The sequence below is a fragment of the Sminthopsis crassicaudata genome, chromosome 5 (assembly GCF_048593235.1).
Source record: "Sminthopsis crassicaudata isolate SCR6 chromosome 5, ASM4859323v1, whole genome shotgun sequence".
In the NCBI taxonomy this organism is placed as follows: domain Eukaryota; kingdom Metazoa; phylum Chordata; class Mammalia; order Dasyuromorphia; family Dasyuridae; genus Sminthopsis; species Sminthopsis crassicaudata.
The window spans coordinates 309,274,936-309,288,058 of NC_133621.1; the positions used below are offsets into that span (position 1 = coordinate 309,274,936).

Consider the following 13,123-nt stretch of genomic DNA (forward strand, 5'->3'; position numbering starts at 1 on the left):
GTGTAGCTGTATGAATCAGAAAAAACAAACAAACAAACATTTTCTGAAGGGTCTCAGAACATAACTTTCCCTCATAAGAGCTTCCGGAGGGCCACAAACTATGCTTTACTTATCTCAGTAGTCTGCCCTAACTCGCTGATAGCAAAGTGCATTTCATGCAATAGGTTTTCCAAAATCGTTGGCCAACTTCCTCATCTTAGCCATTTGGTTACTGAGACCTACAGCATGTAGGAATGATTCCAGCCACATCTGATATTCAAATCATAAATTATAAACCTTCCTGATAGGCTGGGTTTTGTTGACATTTTATCATTGGGCAGGAGAGAGAAAGAGCCATTTATAAATGATTGACCAAAGATACCCAACCAAGGTCAGAGTGAACTGACTCCCCAGGAAACTCTGGACCATCAGAGAAGGGCAACATCATAGAGCACCCTTAGACCTGGGCATCTAATCTCCTGTGGTGTTCTGCCACCCATTCCTTGTGTCAAACAGAAATCCTTCTGCATCAGAAGGCCAACACGCTTTCATATCCCATTTTCCAGATGACTACACATAACACTGCATGACTTTTCTATTGAAACTCAACACATGATGATTGACTTTATCATTAGCCACGTGACAAATGACTGATGGAAACTGATAGAAATTCAGAAAAGGAGAGAAAACTGGGGGTATTTGTGCTTAGAGTCACAGAGTTCCTGGACAAGCCCAATTTACACTAGTCAGAATATATCTGGCTCATTTCTTGGAGTATGTTTCAGGTAGGACCTTGACCAACAAGAACATATTCTGAACAGGACATTGAGAAGAATGGAAATCATGTCTTCTGGGAACTGGGGAAGTGTGCCATACTGTAGGATAGACTTAGAGAAGAATGTGGTAGTTACGCTGAAATTTCTAAAAGTTTATTATGGGGAAAAGGAGTGTATTTTTTCCTTGCTTGGTTCCAAAACACAGAAGAGAGTTGGCATATGATTGGGATGTTGCTGAAAGGAAGATTAGATTTCAACATAAGAAAAACTTTGCTACTAATTATAAGTTCACTATAAATTAGATGGACTGCCTCAGCTAGAAGCCAGAGATCCCCATAATAGGAGACCTTCAAGTGGAATCTGGGTAAACTTGTGTGGTAATTGTTATAGTAGAAATGCCAACATGGGCATGAGGGAGGCTACCTGGCCTCTGAGATCCATCCAACTTGGAGATTCTGTGATTTTAAAGCCACAAACTAGAAAAATTGAAGCTGAATATAGAGGATGTGTCCTTGAAATATCCCTAGTAGGATGGCTAAGCTTTGGATTGACAAAAGATTTTTGGAGAGGGGGAATTGTAGGCAAGAGAGAAAAACCTGAAAGAGGCATTGACCTTCCTGACTATGTGGTCCTAGGCAAGTCACTTAACCCCAATTGCCGAGAGAGAGAGAGAGAGAGAGAGAGAGAGAGAGAGAGAGAGAGAGAGAGAGAGAGAGAGAGAGAGAGAGAGAGATTTTGACCCCAAGCCTTCCTTATTTCACCAATTTTGAAACAAGAGTGAATTACTCTTGTTCTCTGGGCTAACATTTTTAAAACATGAAACAAGAGGGTCAGACTAAATGGGTCCCTTCCAGATCTGGGATTCTGAGTTTGGATCAGATTATTCAAAGGGCCAGATAACCCTCACTATGTCCCTGCCAACATTCATATGCCACCATAATTAGACAGATGGTGACTGGACAACTGCAGTTAGGATGATCTTGCCTTCTAGAAAAACAAAAGCACCCCCAAATGATTATGCCAAAGGGACAGATAATTCTGCCAAACATGTTTTCCTTCACAGTTAGTTCCATGCTCTCCAAGACTTATAATTCTTCCTTTTGCTCCTTCCTGCCTTATGTCACCTTTATCCAGTCCCTTACCCATTTTATTACCAAATGATGCTCACTATTCTTCTTACCTATACAGTTGATGAGATGGGAGAGGGAGAGGGGAAAGGGGAAAGGATAAGGAAGAATTGAGAAGGAAAGGGAAGGATAAAAACAGGACAGAAGGGAGAAAGAGAGAGAGACAGAGACAGAGACACAGCGAGACAGACAGAGAGAGAGACAGACAGAGAGCATCTCAGAGTCTCCCATTGGCCAATTTGGGGTTTATGCAAATTAAGACAACTCTGAGGTACCACTACATACCTCTCAGATTGGCAAAAATGACAGGAAAAGATGATAAATGTTGGAAGGGATGTGGGAAATTGTTGCTGGATTTGTGAACAGATTCAACCATTCTGTAGAGCAATTTGAACTATGCTCAAAGGGCTATCAAAAAATGTGCATACCCTTTGATCCAGCAGTGTCTCTACTGGGCTTGTACCTAAAGAAATCATGAAGGAAGGAAAAGGTCCCACATGTGCAAAAATGTTTGTGGCAGTCCTTTTTGTAGTGGAAAAAAAATTGGAAACTGAGTGGATGCCCATCAGTTGGGGAATGGCTGAATTAGTTATGATATGTGAATGTTATGGAATATTATTGTTCTATAAGAAATGATCAGCAGGATGATTTCAGAGAGGCTTGGAGAGACTTGTATGAACTTGTATGAACTAAGTGAAATCAGCAGAATCAGGAGATCATAATACATGGCAACATCAAGATATATGATGATCAATCCTGATGGACATGGCTCTCATCAACAAGGACCAGATCCAATGGTTTTGTCATGAAAAAAGCCATCTGCATTCAGGGAAGGGACAGTAGGAACTGAGTGTGGACCAAAACACAGTATTTTCACTCTTTTTGTTTGTCTATATTTTGTTTTCTTTCTCTCTCTCTTTTTTTTTTCTTTTTGACCTGATTTTTCTGGAGCAGCATATTTGTGGAAATATATATCGAGGAACTGCATGTTTAACAAACATATATTGGGTCACTTGCTGACTGGGGAAAGTGGTGGGAAAAGGGCAGGAAAAAAATTTAAAACATGGGGATTTGTAGGGGTGAATGTCAAAAAATTATCCATGTATATACTTTGAAAAAAAAAAGCTTTAATTTAAAGCAAGAACATCAGTTATAGAGCAAGTGCAGTGATTTTCTGGAAGATGAGGAGGAAGAGGGGTTGGAAAGACTTTAAAGAAGAGGGGGCATCCAAGCTGAGCCTTACAGAATATGAATAATGTCAATATAGAGAGAAACATGGGGCATTATTCCATACCTAAGGCTAACAAGGACCAGAAGAGCAAAGATGGGAGGTAACAGAGCTGGAATGCCAAATGACTAAAGGAGGAAAGCCCCCAAGGCAAGGTTGGAGAGCACCCTGGTGCTGGATTCTGGAGATCTTGAACAGCTGGGACACAAATGCATATACTTGATTCTTTGAGTAATAGGAAATAATTTTTTACTAAGAACCTACTATGTGCCAGGCATTGCACTAAGCTTTTTACAAATATTATCTATTTTGAAGCTAACAACAACCCTGAAAAATTGGTGCTATTATTATTTCCATTTTTATTTTGCTATAATTTTTCAGCCACGTCTGACTTGTTGAGATCCCTTTTGAAGTTTTCTTGGCAATAACTCTGCAATGTTTTGTTGTTCCCTTTTCTAGTTTGTTTTATAGATAAAGAAACTGAGGCAAAAAAAAATGGTTATGTGACTTGCCCAGTAAATGCTCTAGTCAGGGTTAGAGGCTGGGTTTGAACTTTGCTCTTCCTGATTTTAGACCCAGAGCTCTATTTATTGTACCACCTATCTGCCCAATAGGAAGCCACCTTATGCTTTTGAGAATGAAATGACAGGATCACAGATGGGGGAGGGATACAGCAGAGGCAGAAAGGAAATAGGAAGAGTCAGGAGGCTATTATAATCCTACAGGTCAGGGATAATGAGGGTCTAAGTATAGGGTGTGGAGCACAATGGACAGGATGCCTACAGTCAGTAAGGAAAAAAACAAAAAAAAAAACAAAAAACAAAACAAACATTCAAAGAGATCTCCAGCCTGGCAGATCACAAACATGTTTGCCCCTCAGCCTTAATCACAACAGATGTCCAGTCCACGGTGTGAATCTGTGGGGCCAGGAAGCTGCCCTTGGCCTTGGACAAGGTGCAATCCCTTGCTGAGCGATGATGAGGGAAGGAGAAAAACCATCGTTCCTCCTCTGTTGCAGACTAGTGCTATTTGCAGGGAGAATTTGGATCATCATTTCCCCAACACTGGCAATTACCAGCATTGCTTCCTAATTGCTCACTGCAAACAGAGACATCTATTTTTTTCATGATATGTTCATTGCTGGGAGAAATCATCCCTCATATTTGAGGACAACAAACATCGCTGGTTAAAAGCACATTTGTTAACGATGACGCAGAGAATCATGGGATCTTAGACTCCTCAATAGGGAGCTGGAAAAGACCTCAGAGGCCATCTAATCTAAGCATCCCTTTCTATAGATGAGTAAAACAGAGCCCTGAGGAGACATAGACCCAAAGGGAAAGGAGACTGAAGCTAAATCTCTTATTTAAGGACACTGAGACCAGAGAAATTTTAAGTGGCTTATCCAGTTACACAAGTGCGAAGGGATTTGAACTCACATCCCATTCTATGTCTGCTTTGCTGCTGAATCCTAGAACCCCAAGGCCTTTCTATTTAAACCATACCAAAGTCTTGTCTGTGTTGTCTCTGACTAGGAGAATGCGGGGTCTCAGAGTAGGGATTGTCTTGCGAGCCTTGGGACATATTAAGAGTTTAATAAATGATTTTCCCATTTAATTATCTATTTCTTTAATTATCTATGTCTCCCATTAGAAGTAGTATAGAAAGCACAAGAGGGGTTGACATGTGTACAAGTCCAGACTCATTCCCTTAATAGATGAGTGAGCTTGGGCAAGTCACTTCCCCACCACCACCACTTTATTTTCCTCATTCCCCCCCCCCCAGGCTGGGGTTAAGTGACTTGCCCAGGGTCACACAGCTAGGAAGTGTTAAATGTCTGAGACCAGATTGGAACCGAGGTCCTCCTGAATTCAAGGCTGGTGCTCTACTCACTGCGCCACCTAGCTGCCCCTATTTTCCTCATTTTAAAAATGGACTCAACAATCCTTTCTCATATTCTATCACACTGTCGGATTGAGCAGAATAAAGGATAGTAAGAACAAAAGAAACATAAGGCACAATTGTTGGGATCAGCTCTTCTCCCCCAAGTGAAATAGAGATAAAGGGTGAGGAGTATGAGGGATGTCTGGTGTTCATGCCTGAATTTTGCAACTCTTATTTGAGAGATAAAATGAAATTGTCCTCAGCCATAAAAAAGCATCATTTTTCAAAGGCATGAGCAGAACTAACTGATTAAAAACGGTCTCCTAGATTCCAGGGACATCAAAAGCCTCAGACCCCAAATAAGACAATTTCCATATAATGAACTCCAAATATGTGGATGCATTTACAACATATGAGAATAAAAACAGTAAAATGCATTCTGGGCTCAGTGAATCGAGAGAATGGTGCCTGAGCAATTACAGAGCTCCAGGAGAGAAGGCACTTCCCCAAACCTCCCAAGTGCTGGGGACTGAAGTCAAGGCCACAAAGCAATTAGCTGCCCTTCCTCGAGGAACTTGGATGGAGAAATGTCTGCCAAAGACAAGGAAGGAGGAGATCTATAAGACAGTACCAGCTTATGCTGAGTAACTCCATCCACTGCGGAACAAACCTGGAGAGAGCTTGGGGAGTTCAGCACAAGAAGCAACAATGTTCCCTCCTTTTTTCCTTTCTCCTTCCCTCCCTTCTTTCCTTTTTTCCTTCTTTCTTTCTTTCCTTCTTTCTTCCTTCCTTTTCTCTCTTTCCCTTCTTTTTTTCCCATCCTTCCTCTCTTTATTCCTTTACTCCTTCCTTCTCTTCTTTGTTCCCTTTCTCATTCCTTCTTTTTTTCTTTCCTTCCCTCTCCTTTTCTTCTTCTTTCCTTTCCTCCTCCTCTCCCTCCCTTCTTCTTTTTTTCCTTTCTTCTTTCTCCTTCCTCTTGAAGTCTCCCTAAGTTATATCCTTAATCTTCCTCTCAATCATTGAATATTTCCTTATAGAACACAGGCTACAAGGAATTCAGGTGGGAGTGGGGAGCAGGGTAGAGACAAAAGCAGACAAGCATAGGGACTGGCCTCAGGAAGCTTCGATTAAGGAAGAGATGAAAAGGAATATACAAAAAGAGTAAGAATACAAGTATTATTGTTATAAGTCTTAGTTCAACACATCTAAGAATTCAGAAAAAAGAAGAAATTGAGTTTTCCCGGGAGAGAAGAAGTGTCTATGTGGGATTTCTGAACTAGACAGATTTGGGGCTGAACCATAAACAGTGAGGATGTGTGGGGGTGTGTGTGTGTGTGTGTGTGTGTGTGTGTAATCGACTCCTTGGACAATCAGATTGCAAAGCCCAGGGACATCTCAGAATTATCTTATTAAATGCATAAAGTAAGATGCATCAAATTAAAAAAAAAGTGGTTAAGCAAAAATTTTGAAATCAAGTGACGAAAATATAAAGAAGACAAAGAGCTGAAATTAAGATCTCCTTCCCTATGAAGTCTACAAGCAAAGGCAGCTGCAGAAATGAGAAGGGTCATTTCCCCTCTACTCCTTATGCTGAGGGTATATAAAAAGAACTTTCTATAGATTTGGGATGCCAACCTAAGGGGATGGATGTGGCCTATGGCAAACATACATCACTATTCTATATCACCTTCAGCCAGTGACGTAAGACTTATTATGGTGAGAGCACAAAATAGATCCTTTCCCTGATCTCAGAAAGAAACTGGCCAGCTGACCCAATGAAAAAGAATAAAACAGAAAAAAATATATATATTTATTTCCCAGGCTATTGTGCATTAATGGGCTTACATGTTTTACAAGATTTGCTTCTTGAAAACCCCTCCCAGGGGGGAGGGAAACAAATTCCTTCCCTGAAGCAAAACCTGGTGCCGCAGAAAAATTTACCCAAACTCTCCAACTCTTGACATTAGTAGTCCAAAAAGGCTGGTTCTGGCTTCTGCACCTGGAACCTCCCCCCACATACACACACCATTATAAAATATTAAAAAAAAAAAAAAACTGCTTTCTAGTGCTTGAATGGGGAAGAGGGGAGTGGAGAAGAGAACTGTTGTAGAGGCAACAAATTAAGACTCATTTAGCTCAGGGATTCTTGACTTGGGATCCACAAACTTTTTTTAAAAATATATTTGAATAGCAGCATTTCAATATAACTGGCTTGCTTTGCATTCATATATATTTTATATACTTAAAACATTATTCTGAGTAGGAATTCATAGGTATCACCAACTACCAAACCTTATTCCCTATATTTGGTTGAGGGAAATGGAGGAAGATCTGAGGAAATGGGAAATAATCCAGTGGGCTACAAAAAGGCCCTAATTTAGTCATTTCATCAGGAAATTGGGGTGGGAGAGAGGTCTCCCACTGCAGACTCCATTGCCGCTTTTAATTTGTTGCTTATCTAATAAATTAAGTAGAAATAGCTACTTCACTAATCATCCTACACCAAATGCTTTGATAAATCCTCCATGGGGCCATGTGCAAAACTGCTGTGTGTAAGCAATTATGATGATGACCAGGACATTTCTCTGCAGAGGTTTAGCCTAGAAACAGGCAAGTTATTTTTATGGCTGTTAAATGATACAGAGTGATAGCGACCAACCAATTGTCAACCAAGAAAAAATGTCAGCACTGGGAGGGACCTTGGAGCATGGAATGTCAGAGTTGGGAGGAACCTTTGAACATGGAATGTCAGAGTTGGGAGGGGTCTTAGAACACAGGATGTTAGATTTGGAAGTGGCCTGGGACATGGAATGCCAGATCTGGACCATGGCTTTGGAACATGGAATGTCAGAATTGGGAAGGGTCTTGGAACATAAGATGTTAGATTTGGATGTGTCCTGAGAACATGGAATGTCAGATCTGGAACACGGCTCTGGAACATGGAATGTCAGAATTGGGAAGGGTTTTGGAACATAGAATGTCAGAATTGGGAGGGATCTTAGAACATAGGATGTTAGATTTGGATGTGCCCTGAGAACATGGAATGTCAGATCTGGAACATGGCTTTGGAACATGGAATATCAAAATTAGGAAGGGTCTTGGAACATAGAATGTCAGAGTTGGGAGGGGGCTTAGAAGTACAAGCCCAGGTGCTTAACCTGGGGTCTTACAAATCATCACAGTCACACCTTGTCCAGTAACCATCTTACTGGCTGCTATCTAAATTCAAATTTGCCTCAGGACACAGCACCCTACAATTAGAGCAGTAGAAGAGAAATCAACATCCATGTAGTTCAACCCATAAATCAAAGGTATCCTAACTCTAATATACCTGACTGATGCTTGCCCAGCCTCTACCTTAAGATCTCAAAGGAGGGAGAGCTCACCATCTTTCAAGAAAACTCATAGGATTTCCCTCTGCCCCATACCCATTCCTACTAGGGAGAAAATTTACTGAAGGTTGGAGCGTACCCGTATGGCTGCCTTTCAAAAGCTGGAGGGATTTGTCTGAAGAACAAAGTTGAACAGAGCCTTAAATTGAAGAGTTAGAGAAGATTCTGACTTTTAATCTGTACTCTCCCAGGCTATGAGTTGAACTTCAAAATCCCTTCTCCCTTTCTTGTCTAAATCCCTAGTTAGATTCCCCTCTCTATCCTTCCTTCCCCAAATATAGAGCTCATTTCTTATTTCCTTTATTGCTGGATGTTTATATGCAAAGTACAGCCAGGCTAAAGTCTGAACGGAAGTGATTATACCCTTCAGGGCATCACAATTAGCAAATTTGTTCATTAGGGCCCATTTCCATCCTTCTTGCTAGGAATTGAGTCATCACCACAAGCCAATGGTATGTTTGCATTCCCACCCGTTTTTCTTTTCTCAGAGGATTCTGAGTGTCCCAAGATCCCTCATAGCCAGTGTTAGGTGGAGATTTAGGAAGAGAAGAGGATATTTAAGGAAGTCTTAAGCTAATAAATTATTATACCTCACATAGAGAGAACAAGGCCCTGCTGGGAGTTTATCAATCCTTCAGCCTAATTAAGGATTTTATTGATGGTGACATCACAGACGCTCAGAGCTGGACTTAAACCATCAAAAAGCATTTATTCTGGACCTACTATGTGATATACATTGAGCCTAGAAGGGATTTCAGAGGCTATCTAGTCAAAACCATACTTGACTAAGAATCTCCTCACAGAGTCACTGAAAGTAGTCATTCCATCTTCTCTTAGGTCAAGTGGAGAAAGGATAAGCCACTTCTGCCACAGCCAGACTCACCATAGTGCAAGTCCTCCTCATTGCTCCTAGCTCTGGATCTTTCTCTCCTTGAAACTTTAAGCGTGCTTTGTTTGGTGGCCCCATCACCCTGTGAATTCAGTTGGAGCTGATGGTCCACTAATAACCCCAGATTGTTCTCTACTGTGTATCTTGCCATGTCTCCTAGGACTTGTAAAGCTAAGGTGATTTACTGGACCCAAGTACCAAATGTTATTCATCCTTAATAAAATTCTCTTGTTAGAGACTGCTCCAAGTCATAGTCTGTCAAGCTCTTTTTATATTCTGACTCCACCAGACAGGATATCAGCCATCCCTCTCAGCTGTGTCTTTTGTTAATTGGATAAACCTGCCATCTATGTCTTCAGCCAAATCATTTCCAACCATCCATTACATGGTTATAATCTGGTCCTTAATGAAGCTAAAAGGTCAGTAATCTGGCTCAGTGGGAGATGACAAGTTATGTGACTGTGGATTACTCACATACCCTCTCATATTCAGGTTTTTGCTTGTCTGCTGATGTGTGGCTGGCAATGCTTTCATCACCTGTGCTTAAGGTACACTTCATAAATTAACGGATTGCCCTCCCGTCTCTCTAAATACCTGCCTCATAGGAAATCAAGTCACTTTGTATTACCTTAAATTACAAAAGGGAAAAAAAAAGTCATTAGAGGAAAAAAAAAATCATTATTACACAACCATAGCCATATATTCATGCAAACTCCCAGGTTTGTAGAGAAGTCTACGTGACTTTTCTTTTTAAAATGTTTACTCTCTTTCCTTTTTTAGGTCATTTATTCATAGACATTTCATCCAGGCAAACAAGATAATTCTGCCTAGCAAAATTAAACTTTCATTAATGTTTAAAGAAACAGGAAAGAACACAGCTTAGGGGACAATAAGTCACCACATGTGGTCTTCTCTGCCACGTGAGCTGTGTGGCTTCAGACAGATCACATCAATTCTCTGAGCTTCTGGGAAAGGAGGGGGTTAAACCAGATCAGAGAAGTCATTCACATACATCTTATGAATCTGCTCACCAATTGCTAGCCAGAATCAGACTGAAATGTTAATTGGGAACTCTTTACCAAAATACATTTAAAAAATACAATAAAGATAATTTTAATTTTTGGTTTTCTAAATCAATATGTGACCCCAGAGTTCATTCTATTTGAGTTTGACTCCACTGACCTAGTTGATGTTTAAAGTATCTCCTTGCTTAAACTCGAATTCTAAATGATTTTTTAAGTGAGTTCCATGATTTAATTGGGAAGAATAAAGCGGCTTTGTTTAGGTATCTGACCTTTAAAAAATGTACTGTGAGTAAATGATTATGCTCTACTATACTCCCTAACATTTCACAAGTAATTGGCATCTTCACTAGGGAAGCATGATGTAAGAACTAGAGGTCCCGGAGTGGGGAGGGCCCTCAAAACTCCCCAGTAATACTGCTCAACTCCATTTTCCAGATGATACCAATTAGTCAAAGAGTTTAGTTAGCTTTCTCAAAGTCAGGAAGATGACAAATGGGAAGGAGGATACAGAAAGTCAGGCCTGTGTCCCTTCTTCTTAGCACTGACAAGCATTTTCCTCAAAGACACAGAGATCAGATAAAAGTTTGTCAGCTGCTGTCCCCAATCATCCCTCCCTGTTCACCTATGGAAGTGACTCCATGACAAAGAAAAGAAGTAAGATCTCTGCATTTACTAAGAGAACTGTAGCATCTCTAGGGATTGTGCCATCTCTGTGATTTCCATTGGGTTTTGGGTCTGCCCAGTTTGAGAATGTTGGCTCCTTGGAAGGCGGCCTTATTTCATTCTTCATATTTGCATATCCAGTGCCTAGCTCAGTACCTGGCACATAGTAGGTACCCATACATTTGTTGATTGATTGCTTAGTTGTTTTATATTACACTGGGTCACCTGCTGCCTGAGGTTTTAGAGATAGGAAACACCAAAGTGCTGTACACTCCGGCCTTTGTACCATAAAGTCAGAATCCACTGCCTCCTGCCAATACCAGATGAACCTTTCTTAATCCCCTCCAGAAGGCCAGAGCACCTAGGCACAGGACACAGAACCACGTCACGACCTAGATATAAGGGTTTCCACAGCCACTACTTCATTTCAGTCCCAAACCTCTCCTATCCCAAAACATTCTCCTTTAGACTTTAAGTGAAAATAAACCCTCAAGGATGTATTCTGATGGAAGTGGATATCTTCAACATAGAGAAGAGCTAATCCAATTCCAATTGATCAATGATGGACAGAATCAGCTACATCCAGAGAAGGAACACTGGGAAATGAGTGTAAACTGTTAGCATTTTTTTGTTTTTCTATCCAGATTATTTTTACCTTCCGAATCCAATTCTTCCTTTGCAACAACAACAACAACAACAAAATTCGGTTCTGCACGTATATATTGTATCTAGGTTATACTATAACATATTTAATATGTATGGGAATGCCTGCCATCTAGGGGAGGGGGTGGAGGGAAGGAGGGGAAAATTCAGAATAGAAGGGAGTACAAGGGATAATGTTGATAAATGCATATGTACTGTCAAAAAATGTTATAATTATAAAATTAGGAAAAGAAAAGAAGAGAAAAGAAAAGAAGAGGAGAGGAGAGGAGAGGAGAGGAGAGGAGAGGAGAGGAGAGGAGAGGAGAGGAGAGGAGAGGAGAGGAAAAGAAAAGAAAAGAAAAGAAAAGAAAAGAAAAGAAAAGAAAAGAAAAGAAAAGAAAAGAAAAGAAAAGAAAAGAAAAGAAAAGAAAAGAAAAGAAAAGAAAAGAAAAGAAAAGAAAAGAAAAGAAAAGAAAAGAAAAGAAAAGAAAAGAAAAGAAAAGAAAAGAAAAGAAAGAAAAGAAAAGAAAAGAAAAGAAAAGAAAAGAAAAAGAAAAGAAGTCCTCATGTTGAGTTGACCAGTCAATAATTCAACCCACATTTATTCCCAGTAACTGTGTACCCAGACTAATACTAGGTAAAAAATAAGCCTAACCATGCCCCTGCTAGGGAAAAAGCTGAGTGATTAGGGACATAAGCACTAGAACTGATAAACGTACAAGTCAAGGACATAGAGTATGCTCAACAGTGCTTTCTACAGCACAGATGAAGGGCTCGAATAGTCCTACCACTTAAGAACCCAACAGGTCTTACTGGACAAGGTCAACAGAAACTCTTTGCCAGATTTCCACTTTCCACACATGACTTTTTTTTTAATGATACCAAATAAATGGAATCCCAAAAGGACGAGTTTCTTTTCAAAGTTCAGTTTACATCCAATAGAAAGCAAATTCCAATTTATACATTCGTACTACCTCAGGTCCTGAGGGATCTCAAAAGGCATGTGCTTTAATCCCTCATTTTTTTAAAGCAAGGGAGAAAGTCAGAGGGCACAAAGGACTTGTCCAGGTCATACTAGAAGTTAATTATCATAACAAGTCTTAAATCACGAAATTCTTGTTCCAAGTGTAGCCACCTGATGTTTCTCTGTTTCACTATCTATAATCCTTTAATAAGGAGTCACAAAGCACCTACTATGTTCATCGTATTGCCTTGAGCACAGAGGAGATACCAAAGTTTTCCCTGAAATCTTTCATGGAACAGTCAGATACAAGCCCTGATCATCAGTTGCAAATAGAAATCACTGATGGAAAACTCTCCAAAAGGAAGGCATTCACAAGCTCAATAATCCTCTGGCCAGATAGACGGCTGATTTGAAGAGGATGAGCCATTTTCTAGGACTCCTTAACCCCACTGAACAACTTCCCATGCAGGGATAAGCCAGGTGTGATGATGGCTGAGCAAGTCCAGGAATAAAAGAGACAAGACGTTAGGGGAAATAGCAGCCTCTGCCACCTG

At 40.4% G+C, this 13,123-nt stretch overlaps 1 protein-coding gene across 3 annotated transcripts in view; it reads right to left on the minus strand.

Annotated features, from left to right (window-relative positions):
• Nucleotides 1–13,123, minus strand: part of TAFA5 (TAFA chemokine like family member 5) — a 559,022-nt gene that overhangs the window by 279,071 nt on the left and 266,828 nt on the right. Inside the window, exon 1 of one of the 3 annotated variants that reach the window (XM_074272068.1) lies at nt 9,270–11,851. The exons of the other annotated variants lie outside the window; for them this stretch is intronic. Within the exon in view, the coding sequence (XP_074128169.1) occupies nt 9,270–9,426 (157 nt within the window). The 5' untranslated portion in view covers nt 9,427–11,851. Of the gene's footprint in view, nt 1–9,269; nt 11,852–13,123 lie in introns of those variants that run through there. 3 annotated transcript variants of the gene reach the window in all.